Source organism: Hypanus sabinus, chromosome 4, assembly GCF_030144855.1.
Source record: "Hypanus sabinus isolate sHypSab1 chromosome 4, sHypSab1.hap1, whole genome shotgun sequence".
Taxonomy (NCBI): Eukaryota; Metazoa; Chordata; class Chondrichthyes; order Myliobatiformes; family Dasyatidae; genus Hypanus; species Hypanus sabinus.
The window spans coordinates 112,908,967-112,923,463 of record NC_082709.1 but is presented as its reverse complement, the minus strand read 5'-3'; the positions used below and the strand labels follow the sequence as shown (position 1 = coordinate 112,923,463).

At 44.2% G+C, this 14,497-nt stretch overlaps 1 protein-coding gene across 2 annotated transcripts in view; it reads left to right on the top strand.

Moving 5' to 3' along the window:
• The window catches only part of LOC132393110 (integrator complex subunit 6-like), a 129,732-nt gene that overhangs the window by 69,830 nt on the left and 45,405 nt on the right, over positions 1–14,497 (top strand). Inside the window, exons 8-10 of one of the 2 annotated variants that reach the window (XR_009511752.1) lie at positions 708–860; positions 11,297–11,429; positions 13,362–13,486. Coding sequence is in view for 1 of the 2 variants with exons in the window: in XM_059967922.1 (XP_059823905.1) it covers positions 708–860; positions 11,297–11,429 (286 nt within the window). In the remaining variant the exon portion in view is untranslated. The remainder of the gene's footprint in view (positions 1–707; positions 861–11,296; positions 11,430–13,361; positions 13,487–14,497) is intronic. The other variant, XM_059967922.1, reaches the window with a different exon arrangement.

Below are 14,497 nucleotides of genomic sequence, written 5' to 3'. Positions count from 1 at the left end.
AAGGGGACTAAAATATAAGAGCAAGGATGTAATGCTGAGGCTTTATAAGGTGTTGGTCAGACCACGCTTGGAGTATTGTGAGCAGTTTTGGGCCTCTTATCTAAGAAAGGATATGCTGGCATTGCAGAGGAGGTTCATAAGAATGATCCGAGGAATAGAAGTGTTAGCGTATGAGGAGTGTTTGATTGCTCTGGACATGTATTTGCTGGAGTTTGAAGAATGTTAATGAGGGTGGTTTTGGAGAGAATTTCTGAAAGCTACTGAATATTGAAAGTGGACGTGGCAAGGATCATCCAAGAGTGTGTGACACAACATCAGAAAAGAAGACCATCCCTTTGGAACAGAGATGAGGAGGAATTTCTTCTGGCAGAGGGTGGTGAAAGTGTGGATTGCTAACAAAATTGGGAATTACAGAAGAAACTGTCATATTGCTCCAGTACTTTTGCACAACATTTTCTTAATGCTTGATTACTTTAAGTTTTGGTTGTTCAAGTAAGGAACTCCGAAAATCATGAAGTTTTATATGTTGATATAAATTTGAGTTAGTTTCTCTTCACTCTGCCGCTTATTACTTAAAAGGCATACTGTTTACACCCATACTCTTGGCTGGCTGGTGATTACAACTTGTGAGAACAAAGGAGAGACAAGTAAAATATTCATTACTGGTTACTCATAATTCATTCTTGATGTTTTATTGTTTAATCCAGCCACCTCGTAGTGCCCATCCAGTGGTGAAGTTTTCTTGTGTTGATTGTGACCCAATGGTTATTGATAAATTGCCTTTTGACAAATATGAACTGGAACCTTCACCTTTAACTCAGTATATTCTGGAACGCAAATCCCCTCACATCTGCTGGCAGGTAAGATACCTGGTATGGTTCTGTCCTTCAGTATATCTATTTTGAAATTAGTCTTCAGAGTCATTAATGTCTTAGATTAACATTCTTAATTATTGTTAATGATTATTCAAACTACTTGCTGTGATTTTCACCCAGAAACTCCCAACTAAGAAAATAAAACTAAAGCATTTGCGTAGTTCTGCGGGTATTGAGATGAAGTATAATTTATGGATTTAGTTAGCAAGTACATTTGGTATATCAGAGTTAGAAGAATATAGAATGGCTCAAACAAAAAGCAAAATAAATGTGAATAGTGACCTTACAATGTAAGGAAATGGCAAAGTAATATTTAACCCTTGTGTTTAATTCAATGTTATGCAAATGTACATGTTCACTTCACTAACCTGCAGTGAGACCAGTTTCTTGATTTCTGACTTGCACATAAACTAGGTGCCTATTTTAGTAGACCAGATATAACTAGATAGTGGAATCTGCAAGGTCTAATCAAGTTCTCTTATGTTTTCATCTGTTTTTTAAATCACTTTTATATAACAAACGTGGGCCCTGAGTGACTTTTAGGTGTAAAATAAAAGATTTTGGCTAATTCTTTCATCTATTTATTTAAATCTTTAGTTTCCCTGATTTAGGCTTCTCATGGTTTTGTACACTTCAATTTTCCCCTCATTATCCTTTATTCCACTGTTGTGATGGAAAATAACTGGTTCTTTGAGTCTCAACAGTAGAGGCCTGGACACACACAGTTTTAATAATAAGGAATTTATTTAGAAGGGGAAGTCGGGTCAACACAAGCAACTACAATACACAGGAAGCAGTGTGGGGACAGGGTACAGTTACACATACAAAGAACAAGGGAAAAGCACTACGACAGCTATCCCCCTTGACCTTCGATAGCTGCGGCTCCCTTAACAGGACAAACGATAGACCTTCCCAAGCATAAATCAATGCACTTACTTTCAATGAGGTGGTCTGTAAGAGAGGGCTAGCCAAGGGCAAGTCTCACCTTTTAAAGCATGGGGCTGGGCAAGTTAATCCAATTAAGGTGACCAATAATTTAGGTGTGCATTGATTGGTTGGGAGGGACCAAATGTTGATTGGCATGTGGTGTGTCCTCCGACCAGCCAGGTGGCAGTGCATCTGTCACATGGCCGGTATCCCTGGATACACTCCACCCCTTGGAAGATGCACCACGTAGCCAACACACATAAGAGGGTGGAACAAAATCACATATACCAGAAATAACCAATTTTGAGCAGCTAAGTAAACGCAGACACACTTAATCAGCTGGCAAGCACAACATGGTATAGAAATGGCTGAGTGCGATGGACCAGTGAGTGACAGTTGCCCACCACCCCCCTTGGGACCCAAACGGCCACCAATTGTCCCATGAGGTATTGTGCTGGAGGAGCTGGTCCCTTGATTTTTGAATTTTAGCCACCGAGTCCCGAATGTGAGCGGCCAAGTGAGTGATGTTGCTGGACTCATCAGGGATAAAGGTACAGCATTCCTTACTGCACACGTTCCACCATCAGCAGCGAGTAGGTAGTCCAGTGCCATTCGGTTCTGCAGGGCGACCATCCTGACAGCTGTCAGTTCTGCCGCTGTTCGGGTGAGGGCATCCTCCGTGTGTTGCAGTGCCACTGCCGTCTCGTTGGCCAGAGTCTCGAGCACATTGGCCATCTGGATCACCTCCCGGGACAGCCGGGCCGGACCATAACTGGGAAAGGCTATCATCCAAAACCTCTGCCTCTGTAATGGCCCTCTTGTCCCGGTGGCCACTGTATGCCGGATGCTCCCCAAGGTCATTCAGGGGGTGGATGAAGGGCACCACATATGCTGGAAAGCAGCAGCCGTACCAGCTCGTGGGGAGCCACGGGTAGGCGCGGTGGCCGCAGATCCAGTGGGTCCCGTTTAGAGTCCAGGGAGCTCCCAGCTTAGCGACATCGTCGGCAGTGGTCTCTGGGGCACCCGCATACCAGTTTCGCTGACAGTTGCTGTGACCAACGGAAAAGTTAGAAGTGTGTGCATTGCGGAGTCTGCACCAGCATTCGTTGGGTATATTCAGTGGTGTGGAATAACTCTGAGGGTGGGGACTCGGGTGGAGGTCAAATTGTAGGGAGGGAAATACCAGTTCCTGAAGCACCCACCCCATCGGGGGGTCAAGGGACGAGATGTTGTGTAGTGGGAGGCGAGTTGTGGGGGACTGCCAGCAGGGCCCCCCAAACAGATATACCAAAACCAGCAGGGGCAAACAGTCTATCTCATTGTCATCCAGCGGGGTCGGCGTGTGCTGGGGCCCGCAAGCAGATGTGTTGCTGGCAAACTTGTAAGCAACCCTGAGGAAGGTGTTGGCAGCTGTCTCGGAGCCGAGCATCGCAGTGACCAGGAGGGATGACTGGAGTCGCACCATTGTCCTGTAGAGGGAGACGGGGGTGGGGGTAGGTGTAGGAGGATACTCATTCCCATCTGGTTAAATGCCAGGTATGTATACAGGACAAATCAGATTTGCCCAGAATGGCAACCCAGCGGGTGTCCCCTGGACCACGCACGACAATTTCTCCCTTTCTGAGGAGGCTCTGCAGCTGTCGGATCCATACTCTGCCCGAGTCCTTGGCCTTGGGGGTGGGGTTTGGTGGATTCCCAGCAAAGTGTGAGCCCTGATCGGATTGTACCTCCCATGGGACCCCATAGAGAGAGGAGAGGTGCTGTAATCCTCTGATGGTGCCGTTCTGGTCGGCCCTCTCACAGGGCACTGCCACCAGGACACCCGAGTATGTGTCCACCTTTGTGAGGACATACTGCTGCTTATTCTGTCGCGGGAGCGGTCCAATATAGTCCATTTGCCATACCTGACCCGCTCCCATGCCGCGACGAATGTGGCTCGGTGGCCCTATCGGCCAGTCCCGTGGCTTGACTTGCTGGCAGATGGGGCAGTTATCTACAGATGTTTTACATTGATCGAGTGTCAAGGCGACACTGAATTGTTCAGCCCAGCACCGCGTGCCATCAGCCCCTAAGTGACCACCTTTGCGGTGTGCCCACGCAGCTAGTGCACTGGGGTCTGTGTCAGGTGGAAGTGGTGGCAGATGATATTTGGGCAGCCTGGTCCACAGCAGTGTTAAACGTTGCCTCTTCATTATCTTTCCAGGTATGGGTATCCACATGGTGGACAGAAATTTTTCTGTGGGTAGCCTGGTCCCAAATAAAATGCCAATGGTGCTGTCCCCAGAGGGGATGTCCGTGTATTTCCCACCTCATGTCTCGCCACCGGGCCACCCACACTGCAATGCCGTTAGCTACTGCCCAGGAGTCAGTATAGATGTGGACTGGTCCGGTGGTGTTTTGGAGGGTGAGGGCTACTGCCGCCAGCTCGGCAAGTTGACTGGAAACCCCCTCCCCCTCGGTGGTTAAAATTCTACCCGTGGTAGGATGAAGTGCTGCCGCTTTCCAAAATTGTTTACCCCCTTTCCAGCAGCTGGAGCCGTCTGTGAACCGGGCGAGCAGTTTGCTGCTGGGGTCGAGGGAATTGAAGGGTTGACCCCAACATACTGGGGAGGGTTGTCCCTCAGGGATGTCCGGGGCAGGGTCCTGGGACTGGGTGAAAGACATGACTTGTTCATGGAGGCGGCTGACCCCTTCAGGATGGGCTCAGCCCGGTCCACAATGTACCACTTCCACTTGACAATGGAGGACCTCTGGGCACGGCCCTCCTTGTGGATAGAATTGGGGGACTTGACCCATCGCATTATGGGGAGATGGGGGCGAAGGACGACAGGGTCGGTGCCTGTTTGGTGTTCTGTGGCGAGGAGTGCCAGGTAGCAGGCTAGCAGCTGGTGCTTGCAGGTGCTGTAGCGCACTGCTGCTTCAGGTAAGGACTTAGTCCAGAAATCGAGGGGGACTCTACTCCCTGGGGTCTTCTGCGAGAGGCTCCACTCAGCGACCGTCTCGCTCGCTGAGACCTGTAACTCAAAAGGCAGACCCGCCTGGTGGGAAGAAAGTGGCATGGCTTGTTCCACCGCTAGTTTCGCCGTATCAAAGGCAGCTTGTTCCGCTGGCTCCCAGAGAAATGTGGATTTTTTCCTGGAGATCCTATAGAGCGGCCGGAGAAGCATGGTCAAGTGGGGTATATGCTGCCGCCAATAGCCCAGGCGCCCCATGAATCTCTGTGTGTCAGTATTATTTGAGGGGATGGCAAAATTTAAAATTTTATTTTTGGCGGCATCGGGCATACTTCTGTGCCCGGAGTTCCATTGTACTCCAAGGAAAATGACAACCTGGCTGGGGCCCTGTATTTTTTCCATATTAATAGCCCAGCCCCCTCCCCTGAGGGATTCGATTAGCATGTGAAGGGCCTTTGACACAATGGTCTCAGAAGGGCCTTGGAGAAGGATATCGTCTATATAATGGGCAATCGAAATGGGAATTGGACGTTGTGTAAATCGTGGGAGACAAGGCCATGGCAGATTGTGGGGCTATGAATATAGCCTTGGGGCAGCTGATTAAATGTGTATTGGCTGCTATCCCAAGTAAAGACAAACTGGTCTTGGCTATCTGAGTGCAGGGGAATCGACAAAAATGCATTCGCTAAATTGACAACAGCGTACCAGGGTTTATGGGTACGGCCTGTGATGTCTTCAATAAGGGTGACAATGTCAGGTACAGCGGCAGCGAGGGCGGGTGCAGCCTTGTTCAATTGCCTATAATCAACGGTCATCTGCCAGGAGGCATTCCTCTTACGGACGGACCAAATGGGGCTATTGAAAGGCGAAGCAGCAGTTCTAATAATTCCCTCCCGTAACAGGGCTTGAATGGAGTCTGCGATTTCTTGCCCCCCCCCCCCCCCCGGCACTCTGTACTGACTGTTACAGATGATCTTGGAGGGAGGGGGAATAACAATTGGCTCCCACTTAGCCGCCCCAATGACAGTAGTGGCTCGCGCGATGCCAAAGGTGAACTTGCCCGTTTGTTTCAAGTGATTGTCCCTTTAAAACATTGATCCCGAGGATACATTCCGAGGAGGAGGCAATAAGGACTTGTACACATCTGGGGGAATGGTTGCCTATGGCTAGACGAAGGGTGACCTCCCTAGCTGGTAACAGGGAGCCCCCCAATCCCTCTATCTGCATGTCCGTACCCCTCCATAAGGCAGGATTGCCTGGGATAATCGTGTGCTGGGCGCCTGTGTCGACAAGTGCCATCCACCTCTGTGTTTCCCTTTCCCCAATGTACATTGATGGGTATATGTGGCCTCAGGTCCCCCGGGCGGGAAAGGGCGAGAGAGCAAATGTGCCGGGGGTCCTGGCTTCCCTCCTATGGGAGGGGGGAAGAGGGCTGCCACGGCGTGGGTGAGGCACTTTGCTGGTGGAGGTGGGACATTTCCTGCCTGACGAGCTGTCTGAGTTCTGCTTCGAGGGCCTTTGAGACAGTTTCGGGCAGGGGAGGCACAGAGGGTGGCTCGGTGTGGGTGGTCATTTTGTAAGTAGTCTTCCCCCTGCAATACTCCTTCCACAGGGCATATAGGTTGGGGTTGGGGATGCCATCTATCTGGTTACGATCCACCCCTGCACGCAGCAGGTCCGTGTACAGCTGCCTGCGTGTATATCTGAGAGGGATAGTGTCTAGGGCCCTTGTCTTGGTCTTGCGGACCTGCGTAGGTGCCCCCCTCTGCATATACTCTAATCCCTCCAGGAGGGTGATGGCATCCTATATGGTCCTACCACTGGCTGGTGCCATGAGGGGCAGGATTACTGACTTCAGATCGGGGCGTGCAATAGTGACCAGGTATCCCGCGAGGGCACCGGTCACTCGTGCGTTTTCAAGGAAGTTACGGTCGCAGGCACCTTGATAGATGCCGTTGACCAGTGCCCATTCCCTGATAACCCGGGTCCCCTCACTGACCGTACCCCATTGCGGGCACCCGTGTAGATCCCACTCCAGAAGTGTGGGATAGCGAGCTCATACCGCGGTTACTACCCAATCCCACAGGGTTGTGCCGTCGCGGATTTCTGCTTGTGGCACCCGCAGCGCATTGTTTAATCTCTGCTGGTCAGAGAGGCTTCCCAGGGCACTTGCCTCCTGATGGGAGAGGCTGAGGGTAGGCCCCCTTTCGTCCCACAACCAGAGCAGCCAGGCCGCGAGGTGCTCGCCTGGTCGTTGGCGGTACCGATCCGCCAACTGGGTCAACTTCTTGGGGGAGAAGTCCCGGGTCTCCATGGTCTTGGAGTGACTTGGGGAAGTTCCGGCCGTCTCCCCCTTGTTCCCTTCATCCCTGCGGTGAACCTGGGACCGTGTGGTGATGGGTCGGGTATGTTGGAGCTCGGGCGAGAAGGGGGAAGGGTGGTTGTGGGACCTTGGTTCCTCGGGCACCCCCTCGTCATCACTATCCAGCCAGATGTCCCCATCCCCCAGCCATGCATCCAGCTTGTCGCCGCACTGGACTAAGGCTCGAATCTTTAATGGGTCCGGCTGCCAGCCAGACCGACGGGCTGCCCTGGCCTGCTGAAGTTTTATGAGGCGACAGGCAAGTTCAGTTCCCCTAACTTCAAGGTCATTGGCTCGGACCTGGGCAGCCTGTGCTGCTTCCTTCAGTGTGCAACAACACTGATTGAGATCTTCAATTTCCCTGTCCTTCCGACCACACAAGTGCTGCAGGTGATCAGTAATTCTAACCTGACATCTTAGCAGGGACACAAACAACCAGAAGGCACCCCTTTGACTCCCCTTGGCTTTGGGGAACCCTGATTCCTTCAGGAGGGAGACCACATGATGGCCCAGCTTCTCTCCACAGGGCTCTAACTGCTCAGACCAGTCCACTGGTTTTCCATGGTCTGCCAGCATGCTGGCCAGACTCTCAAATCCCTCCCTTTCATCAGCCCATTCGGGGATCTTATCCTGGGTGCCCGCACTGGCTTTCTTCCCCTTATTCCAGAACATTATCCCCTGTGCTTGTGTCCAGCCAAAACCTATGAGACCCTGCTCGCCGCGCCAAATGTTGTGATGGGAAATAACTGGTTCCTTGAGTCTCAACAGTAGAGGCCTGGACACACACAGTTTTAATAACAAGGAATTTATTTACAAGGGGAAGTCGGGTCAACACAAGCAACTACAATACACAGGAAGTGGTGTGGGGACAGGGTACGGTTACACAAAGAACAAGGGAAAAGCACTACAACAGCTATCCCCCTTGGCCTTGGATAGCTGCGGCTCCCTTACCAGGACAAACGATAGACCTTCCCAAACATAAATCAATGCACTTACCTCCAATGTGATGGTCTGTAAGAGAGGGCTAGCCAAGGGCAAGTCTCACCTTTTAAAGCATGGGGCTGGGCGAGATAATCCAATTAAGGTGACCAATAATTTAGGTGTGCATTGATTAATTGGGAGGGACCAAATGTTGATTGGCATGTGGTGTGTCCTCCGACCAGCCAGGTGGCAGTGCAACTGTCACGTGGCCGGTATCTCTGGATACATCCACTCAAAACAACTCTAGCCCAATCACACTCTACTCATAATTATAACATTCAACCTACTTGTCTTCTATATCTCATCTGTATCTGGTCTTGTGCTGTCCCATCCTCCTTGTATTGTGGTGACCAAAGCAATTCACTGTTCAAGCTGTCATCTAACTCGCGTTTGACGTTGTACTCTTGCCTTTCTAATTGAGGAATAGAATACAAGTAATCCACATGCCTGTTTCACCTACCCAGCTTCCTTCTGGATCTGTTACTCTGCATTTGTATACACTTCCATTTATTACTACCTTGCCCAGTCTCCCAGATGCTAATATAACTCTTAACTGGTGTAACGACACCTTGTTTTAAATCATTTGTGAGTTGTCTAGTTGGCCATTTTGATTTTATTTTTACCTCTTTGCTCAATGTTGCACTTCACTAAACTATCCATTTTGTAGGGGAGACTTATAAAACTGTTGGACGTAAAACTACTGCACAGTATGACTCTTTTGTTCTTTGTGCATAATATGCTTTGAGCATAGGAGCTGTTTGCACATTCAGGGAACTTGTGCATTGAATATATCAAGCATCATTTTAAGAGTCAATTATTTTTGTACCTGGTCAATGTAATCTTGATAATTTATCATTTGGGATATTCTGTTGTTCAGTGCTATTGTCGTGTGTGTGTGTGTTATTTTCTATTCTTATATGCAAAGTTCCTTCCATTATTGCAACAAAAATCTCTTGTTAGATAAAGTACAAAACCAAAATTGATAAATATTTTAGTTAATAGTAAAATGTTGGTTGATCTTCATGATACTGTTTCACAATCCTTTTATACAGTACTAACATAACTTAATGTTTTTATATTAATGTCAAGTTATGTTCTATTACTTGTCCAAAGAATTTGCCTTTTTTCTTGTATCCCAACATTTGTATTCCACAACTAAATGCCCTTGGTTTGCTTTCTTGTCAGCAATTAATTTCAAATTTCAAAATGGTGTTTGTTTTGGAGACAGAGAATGTTGGAAACTTCCGGCAGGTCAGGTAGCAATTATGGAGAGAGGAACAGAATTAGTGCTTCAAGTTGAATCCATTCATCAGATATCTGATCTGATGAAGTTTTGACCTGAAATATCAATAATTAACATTTATTGAGCATTTTTCATACAAATATCAATAATTAGTAACATTGAGCATTTTTCATACAATGTAGTTTAAAGTGGTTATAATGGGATGAAGTGCAAGTATGAAAATAAAAGACAAAAATATTAGTTTAAAAGCAAAGATAAATAACTTGGTTTTGAACTGGCGTTTAAAAAATGTCAGCTGAGTGTGCATTCCTTATTGGGTTCCATAGTTTAGGAGTGTAGTTTGAAAACGCTGACCTGCCAATTATCTTTTGAGGGAGATTGTTTAAATTTAAGAGACCAGCTGAAGATGTGAGAGCTTGAGCAGAATTATAAAAAGAAAGCAATTATGTGATGTACTCTGGCGCAGACCTTTGAGAGCTTTAAAGACAAATGAGAGTGCTTTAAAACCTATTCTAAAAGATCAGGAAGCAAATGAGTGGTAGCTAGGATGGGAGTAATATGCTCACTCTTCCTGGTTTTAGTTAAGAATCTGGCAGTGGTGTTCTGAAGGACTTGAAGTTTGTCAGTAGATCACTTTAGAAGGCCAGTAAAAAGTGCATTGCGGTAATTAGTCTATTCGATAGAAAGGCATGAATTAGTTTTTCAACATTCTTATGTGAAAGAAGCAAACATATCTTTGCAATATTTCTTGAGTATGGAAATGCTGCTCTGGTTACTTTCTTAAAATTCGAACCTCAATCAAGGATATTACCCAGGCTTGTTACTTCTGTTTTTATACAAGTTGTTTCTCTCTCCACAGTTGCTGCTTGATCTACTGAGCATTTATGGCAATTTTTATTTTAGATTTTTAGCATATACAATTAAAACTGTTTTCAATTCTGACTCCTCTGAAAAGAAGTACAGGGGAAAAGTTATGAATGCAGCATAGGCTGAATGAAATTGCTACAGTAGCTTCACCTGTATGATGCAGAAAATTGGAAAGTTGGTGTCCTATCTAGCCACCTGTTTATCATATTGTATTCATTGAGAATGAAAAAATCTAATACAATACTGGTAAAACTGGATAACAGAGCATGATTCAAATGGATTCCATTTGTTAATCTCAATTTATGATGATATTTTAAAAAAAGTCAAAGGAAATTCAGGGTTAAAGCAATGGCACAGATTGTACTGTTTTGTGCCCACCAAGTAGATTTGCATTCATGGTCTGTTCTTAGCTGAATTTCATTCACCCTGATGCAGAATGCCATATTGCTTGGCTAATCAATACTGGAATTGAGCAAACTAACAGCAAGGAATCAACTAACATAATGGAGTGATAGAGGTCGTTGAAGTCTGTCCATGAAACTCTTCCATAAACCTTTTGGACATTGCTGGTGATCTGCAGTTGTAACTGATAACTTCAGGATTCTGATTACTAGATAAGGTTATTACAGTAGCAGAGGATCTTCAAGAATATAAAACAACATTGGGCATATTGAATTGTTAAATATCAGCTTTTGCATGGTTGAGTAAGGAATGTGCTGAGTGCTAGAATGACCATTCCTTTCAGTGATCAGTTTTTTCACAATGTTTTGGTTGGATGATCAGGTAGTTTCTTTCAAGCTTTATATTTTGATTTTAGCACTTGGAAACCAGGATGGAATATTTACATGAACTTCATTATAAAATAATGGAGCCAGTGAGTTAAAACATAATTGAATATATGAAATAATTCTACAAAAAAACATTTTTTCGTGTGCTTAGATTTTGTGTTCATCAAACTTGATCTCAGCCATGCAGTTTACTATTGGACAAAATAGTGGACAAAATACACCATTTGTATGCATGTAGAAATCAGATCTGATTTCACACTTCCATCTTAACATTCTAACCCATTAAATTGTCATTCCAGGTGTATGTGAACAACAGTGGAAAGTATAGTGACCTGGGTCATCCTTTTGGTTATCTGAAAGCTAGTACAGCTTTGAATTGTGTTAATCTCTTTGTGATGCCTTACAACTATCCTGTACTGCTTCCACTTTTGGGTAAGTATATTGTTTTGAAAGCATTCTAATGGAGGACCAAGTTTTGAAGTGAACTATAGTGCTCATGTAACCTGATTTCTTTTTCATTCTTGTTAATTTACATTGACTGTGGTCATTGTCTATATATACTATGGGATGCAAATGCAGATGGGTTGCTAAGAAGTCATTAAATTGAAGTATCATGAGTTATATTGTTTAAATTAGAATCAATTGATTGCTTCTACTGGAAATCACTTAATTTACCGATTGCAGATTGAAATCCTGCATAGAAACACTGAGTATTAATTGAGCTGTGAAAAAATGCCAGCTCATAACGAGTGTTGATTGTGATGCTTAAGACAAAAAATAAGGAGACACTTTGGGCAATTTGCGTTGTTCACCAATTCTTGGCTGGGAAGTATTTTCATGCAGACAGGTTAACTTGTTTGGAGTCAAAATTGTGCATCTTCTAAGCATATTGTGGAGAATCAATCAGCATTTTTCTGAATATATGCAACACTTTGCAATTGGCCTGTAGGAGAGGAATTGCACATTGTAGTTTTATGGCTTAGTATTAAATATAATTTCCAGCTTCTTTCCATTGCCTGAAGTTATATATGTATAAAATATATAAATATATATATTTGCGACACAGTAATGTTACACCATTCCAAACATTAGATGGTTCATGTGCTATTCATAGACAAGGTCTTAGAAGTTAAATTTAATTGAGATAAAATAATAAGTGAGAAAAAATCTTGAATTAAGAAAATGTAATAAATATTAAGTAAGAAAATAAGTAAAATGCAGCTGTTGTGCATTTAAAATGCTCTGTCAGTGCTGTTTTATTGGTACTTTAAGTAGTAGAGTAATAGACATCATTGAGAGAAGCCATGGGTGGTACTGGCAGGAGCTCACCTCATTAAAGGAGGTTAGAAATGCTGACTCGACAACAGCTATGTTCTGCTCATATGTAATTGCTACCCACCAAAAAGTTTGAAGGCCAGTTATGAGATTTGTGACAAACAAATAAATTGCCAAGTAATGATGTCTTGGTTTTTCTGGAGAGAATGGATTGAGTCATGATTTCTTGTATTTGATGAAAGGGCTGATAAAGAAATTATATCTATAAGCCCATCTTGTCCTTGCCGACCATGAAGTTTATCTACACTAATCCTATTTGTCTACATTAGGCACATCCTTTTGTTGTTTCTGTCCAAACATACTCTAAACGTTATGGTATCTGGCTCTACCATTCCATCTGGTAGCTTGTTCATCATATTCTCTACCAGTATGGGAATAACTCATCCTCCTGATCTGCTTTAAATTTCTCCACTTTACCTTAAAGCTGTGTCCTCTAGTTCTTAACTCCTCTGTCCTGGGGGAAAAAAGGATTTTGACCTATCCTATTCATGCAATTCATTTATGAACCTCTGAAGTCACCTCTCATCTTCCTACATTCCAATGAGAACAAACCCAACCTATCCTATATCATTTAACTCCAGCCTTCCAATGCAGGCAACATCCTGATGAAATATTGTGGATGATGTGGAATGGAAATTGTAGCCATATATAAACTGATTATGAATATTGTCTTGTTCTCCAAGCTTCTCTGGCTCATTTTGTATTAATAGAAGGCAAGTGCAGTATAACCCATTTTCGTTGTGTAGTAATTGTTGTCCCAGAGATTGATGTTTGAATTAAGCAAACAATGCTCATAAAAATGTTTTTTTTGTAAGTTTATGAGCTCTGAGTTTAACACCGAAATTGATCATTGACCTGTGTGTTTACGAAAATCCCTGTAGTGTTTCAGGGTTCATTTTTTTTGAACAGATGTGAACAAGATCTGCTTTTGCATCTCTTCTTCTGGGCCTTAGTATTGCTATATGTTGCATTTATTTGTTGTTCATGAATCTAATGATGGTATATATGTGTGTGTCTTTACATGTCCAGAGAAATGCAATCAGCACCAACTGGGCCTGACCAATAAGCCTCTCTCTCGACTTCCTCTGACAGTCAGAAAACATGGTTCATTGGTCGACACCAAGGCCCGCCATTGCTGTTGCATTGTTTCATGGGTAGGTAACTTTTGCTGAACTCTGGTATTATATGACATTTTCTCATGCAATTGCTTCCTTCCAATTTATTTGGATTTCATGAGGTTATATTTTATTTGGTATGAATTGTTACTGGACAATATTGAATACTCAGCATTCTGTTAAAACTTTAATCAAATACCACCTTGACAAATTGACTGCACATTATTTATGATTTCTTAGTCCATGTTGGTTTTTGCAGTATTATCAATAGAAGCATATAAAATAATTAGAAGAACAAGGGTGACATTTAGAATAGTCTTCACTAATGATTCGTTCGATGGATTAATAATGAAAGTTGTTAATTAATAATTAATACGGTGCTTGTTAACATACATTGATTCCTGGTCCAGCATCGCTTTGGTTTTTTAAAAAAAAAATTCTCCGTCAATTCAAATAGTTTCATAGCCTTTCCCTTCCCCTTTGAGAACTCTGCATTCTTCAATTCTGTTTCTGTGCACTTAGATCCATTTTGGGTAGCAGGAATTACCTCTGCTTTAGTAGCTCGCCCTTCTCTTTATGACCCATCTCTTTTGACTAAGCATCCCCTTCTAGTTCAAGGTAGCATCTTTTTGTCTGAAGACACTCATAGGGTTTGCCTTGGAGCGGGTTACATTAATGTTGCTGTGTGAATCCAAATTCTTGTTGGATTGAGCTGAGGAATAATGTATAAAAATATTATACCTTTTAACATGGCAAAATAATCCAAATTGCTCCAAAGATATTAATCACAATTTTAGTTAGATTAGCTTTATTTGATGCTGTTGTAAGAGGTATCTAAACAGATGTTTAGGCTTGGTCAAAAAAGATGGGCCAGAGTCCAGGGGGTCCACACCTCTCATGAAAGGAGGGAATTCTAGACCACGTGACCTTGGTAGCTGAACATGCAGCCACTAGTAAGAGTATTTGTTTATGAATCATCATCGTCGGAGTAGTGCAGAGAGTCTTAGAATTATTAGAGATGGGGAGCAGCTAGCTTATGGATGTATTGAA